Here is a 26,381-nt window from a genome sequence, read left to right as displayed (position 1 = left end):
TTTGTGGGTGAAGAGGACACGTTTATTTCATTTACATGGTCACTAAGGCTACAGAAGAATCAACGGTGTTACAATAGGCAAGCACTACTGTCTGTGGCAACACACAGCGTTTCTTAAACAGCATCCAAGCCTCACAGGTTATGTTTGCATTAAAAAAAAAAAAAAAAAAAAACTTATGAACCAATAGGGAAGCAGTTAAAGGCCAATTTTAAATGCCAATGTAAAACAACTTTCAACTTGAAAATACAATTGAAATGCAACCACTAGGAGCAGCTGTAAGAAAAGGTGACCCAACGCAGGTAGAAAGACAAGATAGGAAGTGGTAAATAAAATACAATAGCCACATTTGAAAACCTTGTGATTCCCATAGGGAGTGGGGGTGGGGAGAGACTCCTTTCCTTCAAGCCTCTGAACATGGGCCTTGCTCAGGAGAGGCCTGTTCTGCAGGGGAGGTAGCTGGTACCTGTGCAGACTGTGCAGCAGGTGAACGCTGCACACAGGAGAGGAAGCGTCAGAGTGGTTTCCTGCTGCGGACGGCAGGCCTTGTGTTTTAAGAGGCAAAAGCATAGGAGGGTCACCTCTTACTGCCAGAAGCCTCTCACACATTCTAGGCCAGCCCTGGAGACACCAGGTCGGTAACCTCGACTTAAAACAAATGCTCTTAGAAAACGTGACTAGAAATTAAATAGCTGGGATTCTTGCCATGTTATTCCAAACTCCGAATGGATAATCAGTCACTGCTCCGTGACTTAGGGTCCATTTTTAACTGTGCTGTTAGCCTTTCCTTGGTGAACTCACTTGGGCAGGTGCAGCTGCAGCATTGGGGACGGGTCGCTTGAACAGGCACTCGCTAAATGAAATCCTGCAAGAGCACCTTCAAATCAGTCCTAAGAGATGGGGAGAGGCCAGGGCTAGAGTTAACTTCAACAAACATGGAATCTAATCTCCTAGCTTCACGCACAGCAGCCCGAAGTGTATCGGCTGTCTCAAGAGCCTGTCATCTTACTCTAGGGTATATTCTTGATTCCCATTTCAATATATTCGATAGCTGCATGTTGTCTAACAGATCTCCCAGCGCCATGTTTTTCGTTTTCCTTCAGATCTGCCACAGTACCTTTCTAAGTCCTAGAATATGCTTTGTTAACATAGGAATCCACAGTGAGAATATTAGCAAAATAATTCAAAAAATTTTCTGTACTTCCTCACTAGAAAAATCCCAGTGGATTAAGGCAGCCCTTTCATTTTTTAGACTCGGATTAAGGCCAAAGTAAAGAAAGAAGGTAAATATTGAGAAAGTGCCAGGATCAAGTTCAGAGAGGAGGAGGACATCCTGGCCAATCACTGTTAGTACCTCACTGCTTCACACCAAGTGCCGCCTCGTGGGGGCCTGAAGAAAGCTGGCGTGGCCCTTGGCCAACCACCGTTCTCTGCACACAGACCTCTCCCATAGCAGCTCCCAGCCTCAGCCCCACACTCTGTGCAGGTCTCACCAGCACGCTGGCTTTCATCTTCACCTCCCCCCAGCAGCTCCCCACCTGTAGGCCCCAGCCAGCCTTGCTAGGTTTTCCTCGTGTTTTAACTGGCCAAGGTCTAAACCATCAGACCTTAGGAACAGGAGCAGTGTGTGGACACACAGTGGCTGGAACACACTCATTTTTACAAACTGGTCTGAATGTGGTCTGGCCTCCCTGCTAGCAGGTGAAGGGGCACCTTCTCCCAAACAGGCCATTGTCAAACACCTGCTGGATGGCGCATGCAGCTGAGCTCCCCTCTTCAGGTACTTTACACAAGCTAGGCAGAGTGTGCATCCAGAAAGTGACCGTGGAAAAGCCTGTCCTGGAGTTGAGGCCCTGAGGGAGGCTCTGAGCAGGTCACTCTTTAGAGCCTGGCCAACCCACCAGAGATGGTGGGCACTACTCAGGATAAACCTCTAGGGAGGAAGCACATGATGTAGCTCTCCTACAGACCTGTGCGGTGGAAGGGTGCCCCAGGGTGACGCAGGGAAAGAAAATCCACCTCTGAGAAGAGCAAGAACTAGTCAAGAAGTGACCATTACTATGGTCTTGCCTGCTTGGCTGGTTCTGCAGGTCTACAGAGCAGAGGTTGGGCGCTCGGTGTGGAGGGAGGATGACCTGCAGTCAGACACATGATCCAGTCACACCCATGTCAGCTTCTACTCCGAGGGTCTCTGGGCCCACCCACTCGCTCTCATCCAAGCACAGGAAGCAGCACTTTCTGGACACCTCCCCCTGCCTCAACATCTCCCCATGCAGGGCTCTGCTTAACCAGCCCTGCAGATGCCACTGTGGGCTTAAGGGGCCAGAGCACCGGCTACTGGGGGGACATGGCTAGAAGCCAGAGGTAGTTTACTGTATTTACTACTGATGCTCAGTTCTTTGGATGAGGAACACCACCCCACCCCCACCCCCACCCCCGCCTATTGTTAAGATGCCTGATTGCTTTGCCTTTTAGCTTGAGAGAGAGGTTAGGGGCAAAACCATGAAGGAAAGGTGTTCCAGTGCTTGGGCACTGTGGAGCACCTGCTTGCCAAGGTCCAGAGTAGAACAGAAACCTGTAGTTCCCTTCTCCAAAGTTCAGCTTCCCGGCAGCACCTCGAACTGCTGCTGTGTAAGAGGGAAAAGGGATGAAGAGGGAATAAACCACAGGGCAAACAATTAGAATGTGTTAGCAAATGCTACCATGCGGAACACTAAACTTTATTCACTTTATTTATATATTTAACAGTTCTAAAGTATTTACTTCCTGCTTTGACAAAAAATGAAAAATATAGGAGCAATGACTGTCTCCTCTTTAGGAGAAAAGGGTTATATGTACAGCTACGGAGAGTTACGGTTCCTCCTTTACATACAAAGAAAAATATTAATAAAAAAGTGCTTCATTGATCGAAAAGGGCTAAGAGCTGCAAGCATTTATTCACACTGTACATCAGACCCAAGAAACCCGTATCATAACCTCTTGGCACCTGTCACTAGGAACTGCACAATCTTTAATTAGACTGACTTCTCCCCACCTGCACGGCCAGACCATACAGAGTGTGGAGAAGAACTACACCCTGTTTCACTAAAGTCAGACTCTGAGCTACCTGCGGCCACTAGGAAGTCAGAGACTCATTCTGATGCTCTTGGCTTTGCCTGGACTGACAGCTCCAGGGGAGGCTCTGAGCCACCTCGTAACCACACCCAGGCACACACAGGAGCACCTTCCTGAGACACAACTTCCCTTGGCCAGGGAATTGCTTCTGAAGGGTCAGAGTTCCCTGGCCTCATCCCCATCTGCTCACCACGATCCGCCATTACCAGTTAGCAGCTTTTAGCAAAGCCAAGCATGGCCCTTCCCCAAGAGGGAGGGCAGGCACAAAACATGGATGCCAAGATTACAAAGCACAAACCTTCCCCACACTCACTCTACCACAAATATTCTTGATTTAAGGCTCTTTTTGGACCACACCAAACTTACTGAGGAAAGGTGCCCCAAATCTCCTACGGGCTGTGTCACAAATTTCCTAAAGAACCCTGCAGAGTCACCAAGTGTCCCCTCACTGCTGGCCAGCAGCACAGGAGCAGGGCAGGGGGATCGCTGGGCCCTTCCCACTGCCCCAGAAAGGGAAGGGAAGGAGGAGGAAGGCTGATTGTATAGGACATGCTCCCCTTTCCAGAGGCTTACACTCTAAAAGGCTGATTCTACCCCTTAAGGGGGGAGATCCATGATTTGTTTGTTTTGGGAATGGGGAATTTTTGGAACCCTGAGTCTGGATTTCCCTGTGCTGGTCAAGGGAGAGAGATTGTTTGGGGGAGAGGCTTCCAGGTGTGCCCAGGCTCAGGGCAGGCTTTGGCCTTGGCCACAGCAGCAGGACACCGCACTCTGGCCAGTATGCACTCTTATGCCTGAGGGTGGGAAGTACTACACAGCCTGGCCGAGAGGCCTACTCATGACAGTGAAGGGAGCCCTAGACCATCCAGGGTCAAGTTAAAAACAGAATCCCATGCAAAAGAGAACATGCCACCCCCATTCCCAGTCCCTCTCACTCGCTTCAGAGAAACAAACACCTTTCTTCCCTGAAAGAGGGCCTGGAAGGGTTCCATTTACTCTGTGTCCCTCCCTCAAATGCCAATCCTATTCATCTCTGAGGTCGGACAGGCCCAGCTCCTCTCAAGAGAGAGATGGCACTCGGGGCAGTGCTCTGAGGGAAGATGCTTTCAGCCTCCTCAGCAGCAAAGGTTTTTCCAATCAGCTCTGATGTGGCAGTAGCACGAGAAATGGTCACAAACATCAGCCCTGGCTTGCTTCCCCCCACTCACTCATCCTGGGCCTCCACTCCTGACTCTGACCAGCCACCTCCCATCCTGAGGAACCAAGCCAACCTTCAGCATCACAGGACAGCAGGCGGCTCAACAGTTTACATGGGGCCTGGTAACCTCTGGTCTTTCATTTAAAAAAAAAAAAAAAAAAAAAATTTAAGACAACCAGGGGACTTCTTTCTTTTTTGGAGGCAGAAGATGCAAAAGGAGGGAGGAGGGACAACAGGAAAGAAAAATCGATCTACAATCCAGTGGTACATCCCAAATTTCTGTCACTCTGCGCAGGTGGTTCCATGCCCCCATTCCAAAGTGCACGGGCCTCTCGGTCTGTCCAGGCTGTGTGGGCCTGTCAGAGGAACAGCAGCTTGGCCTCTGCCCGCCCCAGGTCACTGAGCTTCAGTTTGAAGTGGCAGCAATGGGCTTATCCAGTTCAAGGTCAATGCTGGAGCTTGTGGGATGAAGGCTGCTATAGCAAGACTTGCACACTCGACTGGGTTCAAAGAGCTGCTGGCTGGGAACTGGAACCTTCTGATTACAACAACTGGAGCAGAACACATTCCCACAATTCCTTGAGATGGGAAGAAAAAAAACAAAACACAGTTAGTTTCGGTCGCAGGTATGGTGTGAGGAAACCAACTTCAGAAGACAGAACTTGGTTGTGGTAAATCGAATGTGCTGGAGACTCCTCCAAGACTGAGCTGTTTCATTTTCTAGCCCAGGAAAAGCCAGGGTGGGGGTGGGGGGCAGGAAGTCCCTGCCTAGTATAGCTGCACAGCACTGTGACTTTAGGGCCAAGGACACCTGGCTGTCTCACCATATGGCTCAAGGTTACAGGTGGACAGGGGGGATGCTGCTCAAGAGAGATCCAGGAGAACAAAAGGGCCCCACGCAGCAGTAGGTTCTAGAACACTGGCTAAGTCCTGGCCCAAAAAACCCAGTGAGCCATACCCACTTGGGCAATGGCCTCTGTGTAGCTCGTGGTCACAGAGAGACCAGAGTCCAATGGAACTACTTCCGAGCCCTTTAGAGAAGACCAAACTACCTAGCCAAGCTGGAGTGGGGTGAGGAGCCTTGTCCAACAGGCTACATCCCCAGAGGCTCGGAGGCAGCAACATGAAGAACAGACTGCTGCCATCTAGGACTGCCCTGCTGCCAGCATGCAAAGCCAGAAGACAAGCAACACATGCTCAAGGTGAAAGGACAAGAGAGCACAGATGAACACACGTGCACAAACACCCCCCCCCTTATTAGATAGGTGTCAGTCAATTACAGCTCACTCCCCTGCCCCCATGCATTTACCAGGAACTATCAGAGCTTTACCCGAAGGCCAGACTATACTCAGGCCCCAGGGCTCCCCTCTCTTCCACTTGAAAGCCCAGCTCTGACGTGTCCATGAAGCAAAGGTGCCCACAACCAAACACTGTCCTTTAGAGCTAAGAGGAAAAGGAACTGGTAGAGAAGTTTCCGCTCACCTTACAACCCCACTCTGCTGGGCCCTAAAGTACAATTCAATCTCAATAAACCCAAGAATGGGAGACTTCAAGGAGCCTGACATAGCCCACCAAAGACGTGGGGAAAGCAGCTGAAGGGAAGTGCTCCCCCTTAGCCAGCATCACTCGCTACCTTTTCATTTATGCTCCTCAGAATATAAACCCACAGAATGTAAACTAAGGACCACCTGGGCACAGAGGAGAGAATACTAAATACCCTCTGGGGACCAAACAACAACAACAACAACAAAAAGACCCACAAAAGGAAAGGCTAGACATGGGTCAATGGAAGGACAGAACTAAAACAAACACACATAACTTCATCTTCTAGAACGCAGTAAGAACCTCATGTTTCAGAAAAGCATGAATCAGCAAGAACCTGTGGTTTCACAGGAAAATTACCTAAATCTACTTCTGAACATATGCATTTATTTAATATACCTGCTGGAGTTCATCTTGATATGAATCTGACCAACTAAGCTTTCCTATCTGGCTTTTTTCAGGGGATCCTGACAGACCCCAAGTGGAACGCTCCACTAAAGTCTTCCCTGATAAAACAGTTCTCTGGGAAGACCACCTCTGTTCAGTCCTGGTCTCTTTGTTTAAAAAAAAAAAAATTGGAGCAGCAATGCTCTCTGACTCAGATATCATGAAGCATCATTCTAGGATCCTACTGAATGACTAACCCAAAGAAAATAGCTCTGAAAACCCAACTGGCTCTGCCCCAAGAGCAGCCCCTGCTGAAGCCCAGCTTCTAAGTCACAAGCAGGACGGCTCCACTGACCTGTGTGGCCAGGAGGGGAGCACATGGCTGCAGTCTGACTCAACCCTAACTGTCTCCCCAGTTGGCTGCTCTGGTTATCCCCCAAGCCCACCTGCCTGCCTGCCTGTGCTCCCAGCCCCAGGCTTCATCCCAGTGAGTGCAGAGAGGGGGAAATGGCAGCGTTAGTGTGAAGTTATTGTAGATGTGCAGACATCACAGACAGGTTGTTGCAAATGCTCACCACGTTTGATCAACACGGTCAGTGTCCCTGCAAGGAGGGGAGAGAGAGCTCAGAGGAGAAGCCAACCAAAGACATACGGGCTTGGGGTGCATGGTAGGGAGATAAACGATCCTGAAGCATCATTACTAGACAAAGAGGTGGTTCCATTTCTACCTGGGTTCTCTCCTGTGGATGAGCTATGTCAGGATTCAGATAAACTTCCTACCCCATGAACACTGCACAGTCAGTCACCACCCTAGTTGGGGCAAAGCATTCCTAGCAGCTAACTACCCCAACCAAGAAGAAAGAAGTCGGGAGCCTTAAGGAGTGAAGACTATGTCTCCTCAGCTGTCCCTACCAGTCCCCACAGCTACGTCTCCTCACTACTACCACAAGACAAGTTTGGGGTCAGGGAGCAGGATAAGGAGTAGGAAAATGAAGTTCCCTGCCCACAGCAGGAAAATTTTTCTTGCTCAGGGCAGCCATGTTGAATGGGAAGAACTGGTAGGAATACGAAATGGTAGTCTCGGTGGCGGCTATTGCTCTGCTAATCCAGGAAGCAAAACAGAACAAAAGGGGACATCATTTGCACATTTTAAAATTTAGTCATGATCACTCTGAATTGGAAAAAAACCAAAACAACAAATGCAAAAACCAATTTCAGAGGCACAAAAGATGAGCTGGAGTCCTGTAGACCACAGGTTCTGCCTCAGAGGGGACACTGCCAGCCAGACACCTGCATCTCTCCAAGGTGCAAGCTCTGTGGGTCAAACCTCAGCCTCCAAACCCTGGCCCATCCCACCCCCACCACACACCCAAACGGCACCTGCAGTGGTGCTTCCTGCTGGCGAGCCAGAAGGCGCTGTCACACGCATAGCAGTGGGCAGCCAGATGGTCAGGGAGCCAACGGGTCATCTGTAAAACAGGTGGGGCCAGGTTAGTGACTGGAGATGGGCCATCGAGCTGGAGCCAGCAGAACCATGCTGGGAGCAGCAAGAGTCACAAGGACCATACTGGCTCCAGCGGCACCAGCCCAGCAGGCTGATGTCAGCAGTACAAGAAAGGCGTCCAAATCGTTTCCCTAGCGGGGACTCCAAACTCCCCTGAGATAAAGTATCAGGGTGGCAGCACCCTGGGTCACCGTAAGACTGGGCAAGGCTCCAGTTCAGAGAGGCAAGGAGGAGAGAGGACCAGACTGCTGGGTCTCCCTGACTCAGAAATTCTTGGCTCGATGGGGATTCACAGAGGCTCAAGGCTAAGTGTGCTATGAGATTATTCCTTGGCCAGGGGCATGGGACAGGGATAGGGGTGGAGAAGAACCGCAAAACAGTTGCATGGACGGTACTCAGAACAGGGGCTGAGCCTGTACCTCCGTGTCCTGTTTATCCACCTGCTCCCAGCTGGCTTCAGAGAAAATCTCTGTGCTGCAGCGAGACAAACAGTTCTGATCCAGATTGCTTTCCGAGTCGGGGATTGAAGTCTGTTGGCAAACAAACAGAGCTGAACAGAATGAACCTGGCTCCTCCCAGAAGAAAGGGCTTAGTAAAGAAGGGAGCACTGGGGACTTCGGGTGGGCCTGAGTATTAAGGGCTGCCAAATCTGTTGGCACCTCAGCCATCAAGAAATGGGTTGAGCAGGTGCAGAGACAGGGCTAAACTCAGGTGGAAGAGAGATGCACAGGTCTAAGGCTGTGGGCAGTGACTGCAGGGGAAGGATAGGCCTTGGGCTCCAGGAAGTGACCGGGGTGGCGTGTGAACTCTGAGTCAGCTGCTCCAGTGAGTCTGTTACTCCAACCCTGCCACTTACATCTGTGTGTTGAAACTGAGTGCTTTGGGCATGTCCTCCTTTCTCTGAAGGACTCTTTGGGAAAATGAGAAACCATCATTAGTATGAAGGAAATACCGAGAAGTCAGTTTGAATCGAAAGTCATTGGATGAGCCCGCCTTTAGTGTACGCTGACTGCTTCAGAGCCAGGCTCCTTCTTGTACTTGAACACATCGAGTCAGACCCAGCCCGGGAGGAGAGCACCTCCCGGGGAGCCTCCCTTCACGTAGCCACCCCCCGCCGACTTCCAGTCACCAGGCACCATCAGTGCTAACTCCTCCGCAGTGCCAGAAACCAATTCCGTCTCCCCATTTCTACTGCCATCACCTGCCACAGGGCAAGTACAAACATTTGTTAATTAAACTACAGCTGAGGGGAGGGGGAGGCAGGGGAGCTCACAGTTTACTAGCTACTGGGGTAGGATAGGCATCATAATTTGACAGAAATATCTGATATTGCCCTACTAATGAACCCAGGAGTTCATGCCTTTTCTTAAAACATGATCCTCTCTCCAAAGAGATCTGACCAGCCACATACTGAGTGCTGTCTTCCTTATTCTAACTGCCTGAACAGGACCCCTGTGGTAAGCAAGCAAGGCAGGAAAGAACAACAGGCCGACTGCCATTCACAGCTGATGCTGATTTCCAGCCTCTCAAAAGAACTACTCTGGACCTTTCCAGTTCTTCTAGAAATCTGTACCAATTACCGTGCACAGGGCACAAAGAGCACCCAGCCTCAGTGTGCCCTCTCCTAGGGCAGCTATGGAGGCACTGTGGTCAACTCACCACTTCATCCCCAAAGTCCCCATTGAAGCGGAGGGAGCCAGTCAGGTACTGGCTCTCCAGGCGACTCCTCAGCTCCTGTACTTGTTTCTTCAAGGTCTCCACTTCCTGCTGATGGCCTGACTCAATCTGACGCAGGCGCTGCTGGATAGTGTCCGTGTACACAGGCATGCCATCATCGTCCAGGTGGCTGCGGGAAGGCTGGTCAGGGCTGCCCGTTGTAGATGGCCTCCCCAAGTGGCTGTGCAGCCACTTGTGGTGCAAGTTCCTCGAGTGTAAGTGGGCAGAGCCGCAGCTTGTAGCAGACAGCTGGCGGCTCAGTGAGTCCTTGCTCTTGCCAGCCTCGCCATTGGTGCAGTGCCCGTTGGGGGTGGCATGCTTCTGGAGAGTGCTAAGCCCTGGGGGCTGCTCTAAAGCCTTATTTTCAGTCTCTAGGGCACCATTGCACACAAGCCCCTCTTTACATTCGGCTAAAGGCAAGGCACAAGGAGAATGTGTTGGGCTGTGGGTGCTGCCAGGGGAAGTCCTATGTACCACAGATGCCACCTGGGGCCTCTCAGCTAGGCTCTTCCCCGAAGGCCGGGGCTCCATGGTCTGAGGAAGCATGTGCTTGTCACTGAACCAGCCCCTGTTTACCAGGCAAGGTGTATGATGGCCTTCGGGCCCACTTTCCGACTTGACTTGATCTTCTGTTAACCTATCCATTGAACTGTCTGTATTTGGTCCTCTGGCCTCAAATGGTACTTGGGAGGGCAGCAGAGAACTTGACTGTGAGGTACCATAGCCATCTTTTGCATCTACTGGGACTGGAAGAAAAGCTTCCTCCCTACCCTCTGTGGTAGCTCCTATTTGGGGCTGTTCCATAGGGACCTCCTGGGCATCCTCTCGCTCGAGGGACTCTGGGAGAAAACTGGGGAGAACACTGTGCCTACCCTGCTGCTCAGGAATATCCTGGGAGAACACAGAAAGGCCAGTGTCTGGACAGTTCACCAGAGCAGCATCACCCAGTTCTGGTTCTTGAGGAAAGATAATGGCTGAGCCCTCGGGGGTCTTTGCCCTGATCTGCTTTTCTAAGACAGCCTCCTCTTCGACCTCCTGCATCTCAACGCTCCCCCTATGGGGAGGTTCCTCTACCCCACTCTCCTCTTTGGTGGCCTCTTGCAAAATGTTCTCCATCTGCCCCTCAGCCACTCCAGCCGCGACAGACAGCTCGGCACCGCCCAGCACTTTGGTGGGCTTTCCCAGGCTGTCAGGATCGAGAGGCTCCTCCCCAGGACCAGCTAGGCTGCTCAGTTCCAGTGAGCGCCGGTGCTCCTGCCACTTCTCGTTCAGACTTGGGTCACTGCTGCGCCGGCTGGCCAGAGGCACTGTGTTGTCACAAGCTGTAGTCAGATTGTCAAATGATCTAGTCTTTGGTAGCCTAAACAAAAGGAGTTTGAGGGAAATGAGAATCTGAGGCTGTTCAGAGGAAAGTAGCAGACAACTGGTTTTAACAGGCAGTTGTTTCATAACTGGGTCCACTGTAGCTCCTCAAGGAGCCATGGCATCTCCCAAGCGTGGCTCAGACTGACAGGCAAAAAGCCCCAGGATTGGCCCTTCTTCTAGTCTGCAAATCTCCTCTCAACCTACCCGACTAGCCCCACCCCACCCCAAGTCCCTACAAATAAACAAATAGCAAATGCTGTATTTAAATATTTTAAAAAACATCATGATACTGCTCTGTTTCTCCACTAGTGGCAAAGGAAAGTAGCACTGCTGGTTTTCTATTACAATATTTTAAATTAACATGTTGTTTAGCAGTCTGAATTCAGTAAAGTTAATTCTCCAGTGGCAAAGCCAAACTTTGTATCTGACAGCATTTGCCTTTCAACCCCAACAAGACAAATGACAGCAGAAAGGCAAGAGCACAGAGCAGTGGCTGAAACTCAAGCCAGAGGGTCACAAGGAACCTAGAGGTTTGCACATTAACTGAGAAATGGCTTGTTGCATGCAGCCAAGCAATACAGTGACAGGGCCCAGTGCCCTTCAGGAAATGAGACTCTCATGGCCTCAAAGCCTGAAACCCTTATAACCTGCCCTGAGTTAAACTTCAGAGATCTAGGTGAGACATGTGGAGCTGGACGCCATGATCTCTGACCATGCCTGTGTGTGCCCAACACAGAAGCACACCCATGAGGGATTGGAGGCTCAGCATCAAACGCGGGCTCACCGGCTCAGGGGCGGATCATCAGGGCTGGTGCCGGGGGCTGGGTACGGTGCACAGCTGTCGTCCACGGGGGTGGATGGGGATGGACAGGGCAGGTACACTGCGCTCCATAGCATCAGGTTACGCACGTGACACACAGGGTACAGCACCTGACAGGAAAGCAGAGGGGATACAGGTTTAAACAAATCCAGAAATGAGGGTCAAAAAGTCACCAAGCTGTAATCCAAAAGGTGTGTACCAGCTGTATTTCCCACCTGAGGGCCTCCTGTGGGCATGAAAATCTAAAAGATTTTTAAAAATCTATTTCTCATTAATTACTTCTTAGGTCCCCTTTATTGAATGACCTACTTTCATATCAGCTTGGTTTTAGTTGCTTTTACTACATATGAAAGTGAGTCATTTCACTAAATGGTAACTATGTTTCCTTGTACAAAAACGGTGGCTTCCGAAAACACCATCAAACCTGTTGTATAGGATCACTTAAATTTGGGAAAAGAAGGGAATTTTCTTCCTATACTGTGACCGAAAACACCATCAAACCTGTTGTATAGGATCACTTAAATTTGGGAAAAGAAGGGAATTTTCTTCCTATACTGTGACTTCCCCAGCAGGCACAGTGAAGGAAAGAGAGAAGCAGTTAGTGTAAATCTTTCCTTTGACTACTTAAATGTAGTGAGAAGCATGTTAACAGTCTAGCAAAGCAATACAACCTCTCATGAAGCTTCCTTTTGACTTCTTTAGATTTAAGATGCATTCTGACAAAAGGAATATCACCATGTATCAACACAGATGTGTGTGCCTCCTTTCCTCTGCTTAACTGAAGGTGCTCCTTTGCAGAAAAAAGTCCACCAGCTCTCCATGTGAGCAGAAAATCACATGGACACACATGCTAGTGTCAAACACACTTCTGCTCTCAGAGACAGGAGCTGCAGTGCACATCATCACCTGATGGCACTGGAATGGTGCCAGGGGCCTGGTGGCAGCTCCTAAGCTATCATGGGCACCCAGGGGACAACTAGGTTCCCCTTCCATTTGTTAGACCGAACATGTCAAGAGTGAGTTAAGCTCTAAAAGAGGTGTCAAAAAAGATTCGTGTCTGGAGTGGCAAAACAGAGATGGGTATTAAATCAAACCACCCTAAGCAAAAAGGGGTTAGAAGCAGATCAGAGCAGCACCAGGAAACAAGCCTTCCTCGGGACAGATGGAAGAAACAGAGAAAACAAGTTTGCCTGAGAAAACAGAGATGCCTCTTAGAAAACAGTCACTACCGAAAATGGCTCCCATATGTCACCACCCCCAAATTCCTTCTGCTGATCAGAGAGGAAAGGCTGAAGGATACATACGGCTTCCGACTGAGAGGAATACAGTAGGTTTTTGAAAGCCTTGTTGCCTGCCCGAAGCAACGACCACACAGAACACGTCCGCTCCTGAGTATGCTTTTCCCCTCTCTCCTTGGCATTGTTGCACAGGAATGTTCCAAACAGGCAGGAATAGGTATGTTGCACCAGTTTCACCTATAGGAGTCCAAAATCAAGCAACAGGGTATATGTCTCTGGGGGAAGGGTAGCCCTGCTGAGCCCCCATTCCCCAACATCCCTGAGAGCACCTCAGAATTCACACTCCGTAAGGATGGGGAAACCAAGGAAGCCACGGAAGAGCTGCCTCCTCGTACCACCAACCCCAACCACTAGCATTCCTGATTCAAAAGAGCAAAGACAGATTGCTGGCACCCCACTCCTCTTGGCCTCCCTGCAACCAGTTTGAGAAGTCCCGAGTTAACAGCCACACTCCAGAGCGACAGATCATTATCACTCGGGTACAAGAGCAGGTCAGTGTGCAACACAAGTCTGAACTGAAAGCACATTTCTAAACAGCTTTTCACTCAACAAATCATCCTGAGCATCTGACACACCCCAGACATTTCTAGGGGTACTGGGTAGGCGACGACTCTCAGATGACTCTCCTGCCTTGAAAGAGCTGATTCTAACTGTGGGGGAGAGGTGACCACTGCTGTGGACCACAGTAAGGCAGGGTAAGAGGGACAGGGCACACATAGGGCAGCAGGAGAAAGAAGTGAGAGAGCAAGTTAAGAGGGTATCTGAGGGGGAAATGCTCCAAGCAGAGGCCAACAGCCAGCAGCCAGCACAAAGGTGTTGAGGTGAGCGCATGGTTGCAATTTCTAAGAACAGAAGGCGGCCAGTGTCACTGAAGGACACTGCACAAGGAGGGCAATGGCAGGAAATGAATCTAGAGAGGTAAGCTCTAGGACAGCTCTGCAGGCCATTTTAAGGACTGGCTTTTACTGTGTGAAATGGAAATCATTGGAGGTTCTTGAGCAGAGGAATTACATGGTCTCAGTTATGTTTTAGAAGGACTACCCCTAGATCCCTCTAGGAGCCAGGGTGGCTCAATCAGTTAAGCAGCCGGCTCTTGATTTTGGTTCAGGTCATAGTGTCAGGTGGTAAGATCAAGCCCCACATCAGGCTCTGTGCTCAGCCGGGGATCTGCTTCAGATTCTCTCCCTCTCTCTCTCTGCCCCTCCCCCTGCTTGTGTGCTTTCTCTAAAATAAATGAATGGATAAATCTTTAAAATAAAGAAAAAAGAAAGATCCCTCTAGTTGCTGGGTTGACTCTCCAGAATTAAGGCAGGAGATGGTGATAACTTTGGACCAGTGTAGGAATAGTAGAGATAGCAAGAAGTAATCAGGTTTTAGATAGATTTTGGAAGCAAAGCTGCAGATCTGACAGACTGGACATGGAGTATGAAAGGGGGAGGAGGAGAGTTGGGCAGGCCATATGAGTTTCTGCCCGAAGTAAATGGAAGGACTGAGTTGCCCCCTGATGGGGGCGAAGACTTCTGGAAGATCAGATTTTGGGTGGGAAGATGTGGAACTTAAGAACCAAGCTTTGAACAGGTTAAGTGTGAAATACCATTAAGACATCCATGTGAAGATACTGAGCAGTCACAGTTGGGTATGCAAGTCTGGAGTTAAGTGGAGAGATCTGAGCTGAAGACATAATTATAAATGTAGGAATCATGGATAGCAATCAGAGCCATCGAGACTGGAGGAAATCCCCAGAGAGGCAGTGAGATACAGAAGCACCTTTGCGGCTGAGTGCTGGAGCATTCCAACATTCAGTACTGGGAAGATATGAAGGAACTAGCACAGGAGACAAAAAGGACCAGCTAGTGAGGCAGAGAAGAAATAAGGCAGAGTTTGTACTGGCAGTCAACTGAAGAAAGGGTTTCAAGAAAGGTGTTACTAAAACAGTGCCAAAGAGTAAACTGAAGAGAGTCAAAGAAACGAAACTCCAGGTATAAAATAAGTCAGTCCTGGAGATGTAATGTACAGGATGGTGAATATAGTTAATACTCTACTGCGTATCTGAAAATTGCTAAGAGTAGGTCTTAAAAAAGTTCTCACAAGAAAAAAAATTTGTGTGGCAATGGATGTTAATTATTGTGAGTATTTCACAATATACACAAATATAGAATTATGTTGTATACCTGAAACTAGTATTATATTGTCAATTATACCTGAATTTAAAAACAAACAAACAAACAAACAAACTTCTTAGCAAGATGAAGACAGAGAGCTGATCACTGGATTAGCAACATGAAAGCCACAGCTCTGCTAAAGTAGTTGGGGGAACACCTGAACCTGACTGGGTTTAAGAGAATGGGAAAAAAGGAATTTGAGACAGTAAATGCAGAAGACTTGAGCTCTGCTGTGAAGAAATGAGATACAGGAAATAATTAATAGCTGGCAAGAGATGCAAAGCTGAGAAAGGGTTTTCAGGGGATGGGAGGTACTATGCCACGTCTGAGTACTAACGGCAACGATGTGGTAGAGAGGGAAATACGCCAATGCAAAATGCAGAGGAGAGAAATGCTGGCACCATGCAGCTGAGGAGAGGACAAGCAATGGAAGGCGGTGCAGCAGTGGATGGAGAGGCTGGAAAAGGGCAAAGATAGTGAGTCCTCTGTCAAAGGAAAAGGTGCAGTGAGTGTGGGACACAAGCCAGGGTCCAGGGGGGGAAACGGGACAGTGAGGAGATTGGCAGATGGACTGGAGGGAGCCGAGGATATTCTATTATTTCTCTTTTATTTTTAAAAATCTCTACACCCATCGGGAGGCTCGAACTTACAACCCCGAGGATCAAGTGTCAAATGCTTCACCGACTGAGCCAGCCAGGCACCCCCATTATTTCTCTAAATATTTAGGACTTCTATCATCTATTTTAAAAGCTAAGTATAAAACAACTCAAAGACTTTATGCAAACCTAATACATCTATATTCATTGAATAAACACATACTTCTTACCTTTTTTAATTAGAACTGGGAGAAAGAATGGCCCTTATTAAATTCTAAAAAGAATTCATAGTTTCATGTGAAAACTAACCCACTAACATTTGCATTGATACCCCCATAATTTTAGAAGGTCCCCAAAATAAAGAATTACAAGCCCAAACTCACAAGGAATGCTTCATTGAACTCAAAAGAGCAAGGAAATTGCCTCTGAAGCTGATGAACGCAGTCAAGCCACTGCAGAAACACGGGGCAGCGCTCGTTCAGATCATCGGAGTTCTCCCCATGACCACACCGGTCAGCAAACTTGTGACCAAAATCCAGCCACTCCATCTCCACGAGGACCTGGAAACCCTGCAGGGAAACACCCGGGATATAGACGATTTGTACTTATCTATGCAGACTATGACAGTCCTGAGCCTGTCAGGACTAACAGTAATAATCCCTTTTAATACCCTCCCAGTAAGCCCAACAGGAGGGCCTGACCCAGCCCCATCGCCAAGGTCTCCATGGAACACATCCTTAGGGCAATTTCCCACTTCACTCAACTCCATTCCATAATTATCAAATGGGTACTAATGATTTATCTAAGCCTTTCCTGAGTCTGTACTTTCTTTCAGTATGTACTGTAAGAACCACATTTCTTCTAAACTTATTTTTTAATTTCTTTATTTTGTGTTATACTTAACTAAGTCTTGTTTCTAATATCTTTCCCTACCCCAGATTTACATGTATTTTAGGGCACCTTTATGGCTTTTCTTGTATCTTTAACCCACCATGTGGTTCTTTCAGAGTAGGGCTCTTTCTCTATAGAACACTGCAGTGATATCTGGACCCATTATCAGGATGAGCATGCCAAGATCCTACTATAATATCCCCATTTCCCTGGAGCAGCCAAAACTTTTCCAAGTAAATAGACACAGGGGGAAACATGTCTAATTTCTCAATACCTTGTTATCCACAATCTGCTCCATTTTAAAAGACACAAGAACTGTGGGAGGCACCACCACAATTTAGCTCAAGGTAAAGGAGCAATAGTTTTAAAACAAATTTCACTCTCTTTAGGCCTAACCACCAAGACCAAAACTGATCATAAAACCATCCAAGGTTTCGCCCACTCATACTGATGTACCAAATCCTACTCTTGGGATGCACCCACCTCTATGGTTCGGTAATACGGATCCAGCAAGAGCTTAGCCAATGCCACAATCTGGGGAGTGCGGTCCCAGCCATCTGAGCAGTGCGCTAGGACGGGCCGCTGATCACGATCCACAGCGTGTACTACCAGAAGTGCCGACTTCAGGAGCACAGACAGGTGATGGAGCCATTTTGTGCTTTCAAGGGCTGAGAGCCAACTATAAAAATAAAAACAGAAGGGGAAAGGAAATGCAGATTTTTATGATTTACTGCATCATGCCAAATACCCGTGAAATTAAAAGGCAATTCCCAAAGATCTTTCCCTCCAAATAAAACAGTGCCCAAACAAACAAATCTCTGTCTTTATAAAGCATGTATATAGATGCAGGTTAACCCCTACTATGCAATAGAGGACAGCTTTAGAAATAGGACAGTAATTAATAGAATTTTTGTTCTAAAAATCTTAAGGCTAGTTTCTGAGAATGAGTATCTAGTATTTTTCAGTCCATGGTAGTTATATATCCCATATAAGTAGTTCTTTCTGGAGTCTTCTGAAGGAAATAGTAATTATGCCACTTGGTTAAAGTCACATAGTCAATTAGTAGCAGATCTGCTGAGACCTCAGCCAGGCTCTTTCTATGGCCCACCTTTGCAGAAGAGAGCACTGCTGGCTATGTAGCAAATACGAGTTGCTAATCCCCATAGCGGAGAAGCAAACTCATTCTTGGGTCAGGCTTTTTCCCCAAAGACAATTGCGCTCCACCCTCTGGGCTGATTCCAACTGCGATGAATCTAATCCCTTACTACCAAGTGTTAGTACAAGTGGTTCAGGCCGCCATTTGATTGAATAAATCAAGGAATTCTGCAAAACTTGATATGATCAGATCTACTGAACAGAACCCAGGGAAACAGCTATGGGCTCTAGCACAAACACCAGAAAAGAGAAAATTCTGTCTTCTCTGGCACCATTTCTGGCTTCCTGAAATAGTAAAATAGGGTCTTTTAAGTATTTATCTGTCTGTATTTGTTTCACAGACCATTACTGCTAATTTTTCTTGTATTCAACCAGTTCCCTTGGGTGGGCGGGGAGGGAGTTACTTCACCTACCTCACTGCAAATTTTAACAAGCAATTAAAATGTGGCAATGTTCGTAATGAGAGAGGGTAGTTTAGGACTCAGAAGCAAATGTAAAAGGATTTCACCAAATGGCAAGTTTAACCCTTTTTTACAACATGATGAATAAATTTTGACTCAAGGTAAAAACACCCCCCTCCCCAGTTCACAGCAGGTAAGTTTACCTATAGGATGTCAAAAACCAAAGAATTAAAAATGAGCCAAAAACAATGCAGAATATTAGAGGTCCCAGGAAAAACAAGAAGGCAGGGCTTCTGAGGACTGAGATCTGTTTTGTGCTCCACATCTTTAAACCTTTCAAAGGGCTAGATTTTTGCTACTGTGCTCCTAACATAGAAAGGAGAATGCACACAGGGACTGAAAGTAAGACCGAAGTGTACCAAGAAACAGAAGAAAAGATACCTCCAAACTCATTAAGAAAGAAAGAAAAAAGGCAATGCAAAATTAAAGCTAAGGCCAAAGTCTTACTTTCCCGGATCCGGCATCTGTGTGCACAGCAACCGCAGAGACTGAAAACTCCTCCTAATTGAATGAATATTTGCCATCCCCATAAACACGACCTCACAGTTTGGGTAATACTCTGCAGAGAACAACAATAAAGAGAACAAAAATATGTTGACTTTAAAGCCCACATGGCCAAATTTAAAAGCAGCAAACAGGCTATAAAGCAAATCCATTATAGTTGCTGACGAAAGAAACTGCTATTTTGATGCCTATTAGTCTAGTCCTTTTATCACAGGAAAAACAGTGCTTGAATTTTAGCTGTTTCTGCAAAAAGGAAAGTTAGATTTGTGAAGATATGGACATAAAGCAAAAGTTTTTTTGTTGTTTTTTGTTTTTTTAAAAAGATCTATAGCCTGCTATCCCATCTCAGGTTAACTTCTTGGGCCACATCTAACTTGTAGCTCTGGAATCGCTTCGAAAAGAAGCTGGCAGAACAATGCATTTTATGTATTCACATATCGCCTTCACACAACTGCTTTCAATTTCCAGTTGAGATCACATCCTGATGAAGGAGCCTGGAACCTCTCCCTGCTCCATCAGCGTACCACTGGCACTGAAGGGGTCCCTCCTTGGAGAATACATTCAGAATGCAGGGGTGCTATAGGTCAGGACAGAGGTGTGCTGCTAGAGTCCTATATTTGGTGCTCCACCTTCCACCCCAGCCTTTCTAAGTAGAAGCCATGTGGGAAGTTTTCTCTGAGGTGAGTGAGGAGTAAACCCACCGTCAAAGGCAACGAAAAGCTTTTAGAAGGCTGAGAAATTGAGCCACTAAAGAAGCAGCTTCCAAACATGAACAGGCCTTATTACGGGGAGGATTTACTTTCTTTATCATCTAAAGGTTAGGAAGGAAGATTATTTGGTTTCCCTGCACCTCCTCCTCCACTTCCCTGAAAAGAAACAAGTGTTAAGAATCCAAACAGCTCTGGCTCTCTCAAGATAGGCTGAAGAACATAGTTTGCCGTTCATTTCAAATTGAGAACTAAGACCCAGCCGGGCATGGGCTGGGTTCATGAGAACAGTATCAGGGGACAAAGTACCATACACCTCACCCGGGCATTCACAGCCTCCTCCTTTGGCTCGGTTTGCCACAGCTGCAGCATAGGAACGTGCGTCCAAGATCAAAAGCTTCTGCGGTTGGATGGCTAAACTGTCTGCTCCTGAAGCATTCGACAGAGAAGAATCTAGGAACATCACGGGTAGGAGTGAAAAACTAGAATGAACCCATCTCTCCCCAAAATTGTGCAAAATAAGAATTAAAAACACCTCCTACAATACCAAGAAATAAAAACCCTCAATTAAATGAAACCCACCTAACCAGAACCCTTAATACACAGGACTTCTCTATCTTCTGTTTTGTCTACCAGTCTCCTTTATCTCATTTCTACATGTATAGTCTTTTCATGAAGACTGGTGACTCCTGTCATGGTCTGGAGAAATTCCAGGTCCCCTATCACATACATACCCCACTGTTGTCACAATGACTAGAAAGACAACAGACACATTAGCCCTCTTAAGCCAAGTCTGAAATAGTTGTCTGGTTCACTGTCCAGACCTATGATTCCTCAAATAATCCCATCAACTGAAGCTTCAGCCTCTCTCTCCTATGAAACAAATTATAGGTCTTACAAGGAAAGGCTACTCAAGAAAAAGTTCTCAAAGATACTCTAAAAATTTCTGCTGCTGGATCCAGGGAGCATCTTACCAAATTCCACATCAGAAAGGTCTCCCGCATTGGGAAAGTCTCGAGAACTGTTCCTAGTAGACAGCTTGCTGCCACTTGATCGGGAGTCAGAGGCACAAGCTTTGGCTACCGACTGCACCAGGTGCTCATCATCAGCATTTCGCCAGCCCCACCAGCTGACCTCCGGCTGTCCACAGCGGGCAATGACAGCTCCATTACTCTGGTGCCTGTGCAAGGAATAAGACCCCATTACCCATCTCAGCGGCCCCATTCCGATGCTCTGTGCTCATACAAAAGTCAGATAGTGGATTTTAAATGTGTTAATGAAGAGCATGAATACAGGTAAGTGATGGGTGAGCTTCAAGTCCTCTCAGGGCAGAAATCTTCTATAGCATCAAGAATAAACAACAAAACCTATCTGAATCTATCTCAAAAATTGATCATTTTTGAGGCCCTTGTAAAGTCAGCAACAAAATGATAAATGTGTGCTCTTAGAAAAAAAAATTTATATTCATTAAGCAAACATTTGAATCTTCAAATTTATTTTTTGAAAACTGGGTAAAAATATAATCTACAAATACTACACTAATTCTGCTATTCAATAATGAAACATTAATCTCTTCTTAATACTGCGCCTGAATATCCTGGCATAATAGATGCTGACGCAGAAAAATTTGTTTCCACAACAACTTCTGAGGGCCCACTGCAGCAACTGTACACTTATGGATGGCTTGGGGATTCTTTTTAAAACAAGATCCCACCTTTGGGACTCAAACATTAACCTGGCCCACAGTGGACCATTCTACAAAATCTTCTGAGATTTCATGACTCACAAATTGCTCTTATTATAGGCAGATAGCTCAACATACCAGCTACCTTTCCTTAAGCTCTCAGAAGGAACAGCATAAACCTCAGTAAGCCATACTCTGACCCTTTTTTATTTTTTGATAGATCTTTTGTAAAAATTAAGACCAGAAATCTAAATCAAAAGTCTTTAAAGTGATATTAAAACCTAGTGTCTTGGGGCACCTGGATGGCTCAGTCAGTTAAGCCATCTGCCTTCGGCTCAGCTCATCATCTCAGGGTCCTGGGATTGAGTCCCACATTGGACTCCCTGAGTCTGCTTCTCCCTCTCTCCCTCTGCAGCTCCCCTTGTTTGTGCTCCCTTTGTGCTCTGTCAAATAAATAAATTCTTAAATAAAACTAAAAAAATAAAAAGTAAAACCCAGTCTTTTCCTAGTTAGGAATTTAGTTAGGCAATTTTAGCAATTAAAAAGTTATAAAAGGGGGCGCCTGGGTGGCTCAGTGGGTTAAGCCTCTGCCTTTAGCTCAGGTCATGATCTCAGGGTCCTGGGATCGAGCCCCGCATTAGGCTTTCTGCCTCCCTCTCCCCCTCTGTCTGCCTCTCTGCCTACTTGTGATGTCTCTGTCAAATAAATAAATAAATGAAAATCTTTTAAAAAAAAAGTTACAAAAGTAGTATTTGGCACAAAAGGTATAAAGTTCCAATAAATGCTACAACATGGATGAACCTGGAGTATGTTATGCTAAGTTAAAGAAACCAGTCACAAAAGGCCACATATTGTATGACTGCATTTATTAGAAGTGTTCAGAATGGGCAAATCTGTACAAGGTAGATTACTAGTGACTACTAATGGGTCTGGAGTTTCTTTCTGAGAGGGTGAATATGTACTAAAATTGACTGTAGTGATGATTCACAACTCTGAATATATTTTTAAAAATCCAACTACAGTGGCACCTGGGTGGCTCAGTGGGTTAAGCCTCTGCCCTCAGCTCAGGTCATGATCTGGGACTGAGCCCCGCATTGGGCTCTCTGCTCAGCAGGGAGCCTGCTTCCCCCACCTCTCTGCCTGCCTCTCTATCTACTTGTGATCTCTCTGTCAAATAAATAAATAAAATCTTTTTTAAAAAAATCAAACTACACATTAAAAGGGTGAACTGTGATACTCACAAAGTAGTTTTTAGAAAGTTATAAAAGTAATCGGTTCGTTATAAAACTAAATTAGCAGAGTAAGTAGTAAGCAAAATGTTTAAATGCCTCCCAATTCTATCTCCCGGAGGGGAAGTATCTATGTCTTACTTCCCATTAAAATCTAAATACAGGGCCGGAGTCGTCGGTTAAGCGTTCAACTCTTGGTTTTGGCTCAGGTCATGATCTTGGGGTCCTGAGATGGGGCCCTACGTTAAAGAAACCAGTCACAGCACAGAGCTCAGCACAGAATCAGCTTGTCCCTCTCCCTTTGCTCTTCCCCCACCTCACACGCACTCTCAAATAAAATCTTTTAAAAATCTACATACATACATTCATATGCATCTATAACACATACATAGGAGACAGATCTAAATAAAACATACTACTGAATCTATTTGTCATCTTTAAGAAACAATGTGAGAACAGTTTTTATTTTTAATCCTAAAGCTCACAGGCAGTCAATGAAATTCAGCAAGAACCATATTCCACTGGAAGCATCAGTTTACTTTAGTTTTTAAATCCTCCAGAACAGAGAGACTAGCAGAAACTAGTCTCTAGTCAGAAACTAGAGACTAGCAGAGACTAGCAGTAACAGAAAGCACTAGCCACTATGCTCAGTGGGCTCACCTGCTGAATGGAGCCCAACTGGAAATCAAACCTAATTCCTAAAACGCCTACTAGCACATGTAAAAGGTATTGGGAAACAACAGAGCTGACCTGTGCCAAACCTTCACAAAAAATGCTAGCAGGGCCTTTCCTGAGCATCTTCTTTCTCTGCAGTGCTCCTAGCAATGCCCAAGAGGAACAGAAGATGGCACTCTTCAGCTTGGATCTTGGATTTAAAGGGTCATAGCATTTCTAACAGCCAGCCTCAACTGAACTGTTGCAATAAGCAGTTTTCTGCAGTCTTCCAAAAATGCTTTTAACTGCATGATCAAAAACTAAAACAATACAGCTAAAAATCATGAAAAAGCATTTCTACCATATCAACAAACAGAACCAAGGAAAAGGTATAAAAATGAAGATGTCCAATGGATGAGTCCCCTACTGAACACTGAATGCTTCAATTCTATATAGAAATACATAAATACTTAAACTATTCCTAAGTTAGTATTAAGCAAGCTCACTAAATGATTAGAAATTTCTAATAATCACTCAGTGCACAAAGGGGGGAGCTGTGAATTGCACTACAGATGGATGCCCTTTGCACCTTGCTAGGTTAGAGCAATCTTGGTCTTCAGTAATAAACCCAATTAAACACTCTCTCATCACAGTGGGAAAAAAAACACTAATGAGGCACTGGTTCAGCATGATGCTGTCAAGTAACTGCTGCTAGCAACTTCAGGAATCCTTACTGCAGTCTACAGACAACTAAATTCAGTAAAAGTATGCTGAATTTCAGAAGCAGCTTGCCACCTGGCCTGGCAAAGCAGAGAGTCGCAGAGTATCCCCAAAACAGTCTTCTATACACCCCTTACAAAACTTCCTGACCATTTTAACAACCCAGTTTGGGGCTCAGAGATTCAAAAATGTTCCCAAACAGAGGCTAGTTCCTAAAAGCCTAGCTGAGTTTGTTTGGACTATACCAAGAACTTTTTTTTTTTTTTTTTTAATACCAAGAACTTTCATTTGTAATCCTTTGAGAGCAGATTTTCTAAGAGAAATTGGAAATAAATTTTTCATTTATACATATATACTATAATCTCTAGAAAGGGCTGGGGGGGGGACCCATGGCCCATGCCCTCTAGAATAAATTTTAGAAGGGAAAAAAAGGTTTCTGTTGTTTATTCTAAATTTTTCTTTAACTTGCACTTATAGGCTTCTCTACCAACAAGGAAAATTCACCTAAAGCCCTGTACTTTGAAAATGACAGTCCTTTCCTCTTATGCTCAAAGTCCACAAACCCTACAAATACTAGGGCTGCTGATCTAACACAGCTGTTGGCCACAGAGCAGCAGCTGGCTGCTTTCCCTATTTGAGATAGGCCAATCACTGCTAAGACACAAATCCTTTCAGCTTTCCCTGCTCTCTAATTCCTGTGTCATCCTTGTCACTAGAGTGATAGGTAAATTTGGTGACCTACTTTTCTAGGGGTGTCTGAAAACAACAGTGATGAAAATTGAGATTGAAAACTTAATGGATTCCACTGGGCCAGAAACAAATACTTTTTCATTTCTCTCTATTCAGGACAGCCATCAGAATTTGCCATCAGTGGACTAAATGAACAAGCTGGTTACCTCAGTGGAAATCCCACAAGGAGATAAATCCCTTCCTACAACATCAATATTTAAACGGAATGCTTCCTGGCATGGAAGTCTCTGGGTGAGCCCCAGTGGCTAGGCCCAAATTCAAGGAAAGCCCAAATCTGCAAACTGGAAAAATGGAATGGAGAATGTAAATACTGTAAAGAGATGACATCTGAAACAATTTCAAAATAAGAGGCAATGTCTTCTTCAAGTCTTAACTTGAGTCCTTGAGAGCTGAGCTATTCAATGAATTATATATAAAAACAGTCCCAAGGAATACAACCTCCTCCATGTACTGCTTAGAGCAGCCCAGTATTCACAGATGCATTCATGCGGCTCAGCATACCTCTGAAGGAGGACCGTCATTCCATTTTACTAATTAGGAACAGGCTGAGGTAAATTAGGGAATTTACTCAAGGTGCCTTAGCAAGAGTTATCAGTGAGAAGACCTGAACTCCCAAACCTGTGCTTGACACCACGCCACCATTCCCTTTTAGAACTTGCCTCCCCTGGCTCTTAGGTCTTTGATCTTTTTAAGATCTTCTATCTAGCCAAGCCCTAGCCTTCTCCTTTTAATGCTCCCTCTCAAAACAGAGCTCTTTCATGTGTCAAAGTTTCAACCACAAAGACGATCACAAATTACTTGACTTTAACTCCTCTCTCTCAATCCAAAGGCCAAATGCAGTAACACATTATCTTCCCACAGAATGTCAGAAGGCTCTTAAAATAGCAAGACTAGCCACTTTTCTATTAAAGTTTTCTTATCACCTGAACCATCAGCAAGTATTCTGAATGCGGTAAGTATCAGTGTGTCACTGTAAGAGTGGCTTTAACTATAAGGAAGCACAAGCTTGCCTGGAAAATTCTCTGAACCCTTTCCTTCCTTCCCAGGTTAGCGGCAACAGAGCAGCAGACCACATGCAGTGGACAGCAGCACCAGACCAGGCTGGGCCTGGCTAGGCTTACTTACCTGTAGACGACGGCAGGGATGCGCTTCCAGGACCTGAAGCTTGCTACACTCTCTAGTTCTTTGTCGGTGATCCAGGCAGGCACTATGAGCTCCTGTGGATAGCTACCACATAGCCTAATGGGGAAGGTGAGAAGGAGGGAGTGGGGGAAGAAGACAGGGAGGGAAAGGGGGAGAGACACTAGGTGAGCCAGTATAAGGATGCTGATCAAGCTACCCAGAGCCAGTTAAAAGGCAATATGGAGCTTTAAGTGAGTCCTGGTCTACTCAGCAAAACTAGTCACCTTAGGTGTTTACTTATGTGTATGTCGCCTGACAGTATCTGGCACTGTTCTACTTTAGGCTACCTTTGGGAATTTGGTGATCCTAACATCTGAAATAAGGGGAGCCCACAGGCAATCAGTTACTTCACTCTAACATTCTCTTATAACAAACATAGAAGTCACTTCTTAACTATATAAAGTTCACAGTCCAACTACAGAAGAGAAAGTCTGTCAACCTCTACCAGACCCCCTCACTCTTTCAGGCTTCTGTCAAAGGGAAACATGTGAAGAAAGACAAAAGTCTGCAATTTCAAGTTTCCAGATACCTTACAGAATTACTAACATATTCTCTGATGTGTCCTAATTATAGGTAACAGGTACAGGCAGGGTATGCAGAAGCAGTACCAGAAGTCAGGACACTGCATACATAATCACAGTTAGTAATATGAGTAAGCTGTTAATCATAATTTCATAAAACATACTTTAGAACTATATTCAGGGGGGATAAAGCTCTTTTCATTAGGGAGGAAGATAGTAGCTAC

At 46.1% G+C, this 26,381-nt stretch overlaps 1 protein-coding gene across 1 annotated transcript in view; it reads right to left on the bottom strand.

The window, feature by feature from the left end:
• The window catches only part of MTMR3 (myotubularin related protein 3), a gene marked incomplete at its 5' end in the record, with an annotated part of 42,367 nt that continues 15,986 nt past the window's right edge, over positions 1-26,381 (bottom strand). The window contains 14 exons of the mRNA XM_045062724.1: positions 1-4,887; positions 6,814-6,840; positions 7,619-7,707; positions 8,162-8,272; positions 8,599-8,652; positions 9,402-10,818; positions 11,608-11,753; positions 12,948-13,118; positions 16,083-16,268; positions 17,074-17,269; positions 18,654-18,765; positions 19,739-19,870; positions 20,392-20,597; positions 25,580-25,693. Coding sequence (XP_044918659.1) covers positions 4,716-4,887; positions 6,814-6,840; positions 7,619-7,707; positions 8,162-8,272; positions 8,599-8,652; positions 9,402-10,818; positions 11,608-11,753; positions 12,948-13,118; positions 16,083-16,268; positions 17,074-17,269; positions 18,654-18,765; positions 19,739-19,870; positions 20,392-20,597; positions 25,580-25,693 — 3,133 coding nt within the window. The remainder of the gene's footprint in view (positions 4,888-6,813; positions 6,841-7,618; positions 7,708-8,161; positions 8,273-8,598; positions 8,653-9,401; positions 10,819-11,607; positions 11,754-12,947; positions 13,119-16,082; positions 16,269-17,073; positions 17,270-18,653; positions 18,766-19,738; positions 19,871-20,391; positions 20,598-25,579; positions 25,694-26,381) is intronic.

This window comes from Mustela putorius, unplaced genomic scaffold (genome assembly GCF_011764305.1).
Source record: "Mustela putorius furo isolate JIRA1106 unplaced genomic scaffold, ASM1176430v1.1 tig00000081_pilon_pilon_pilon, whole genome shotgun sequence".
Lineage (NCBI taxonomy): Eukaryota > Metazoa > Chordata > Mammalia > Carnivora > Mustelidae > Mustela > Mustela putorius.
The sequence above is the reverse complement of the archived record's forward strand: the minus strand, read 5'-3'. Positions and strand labels throughout refer to the sequence as shown.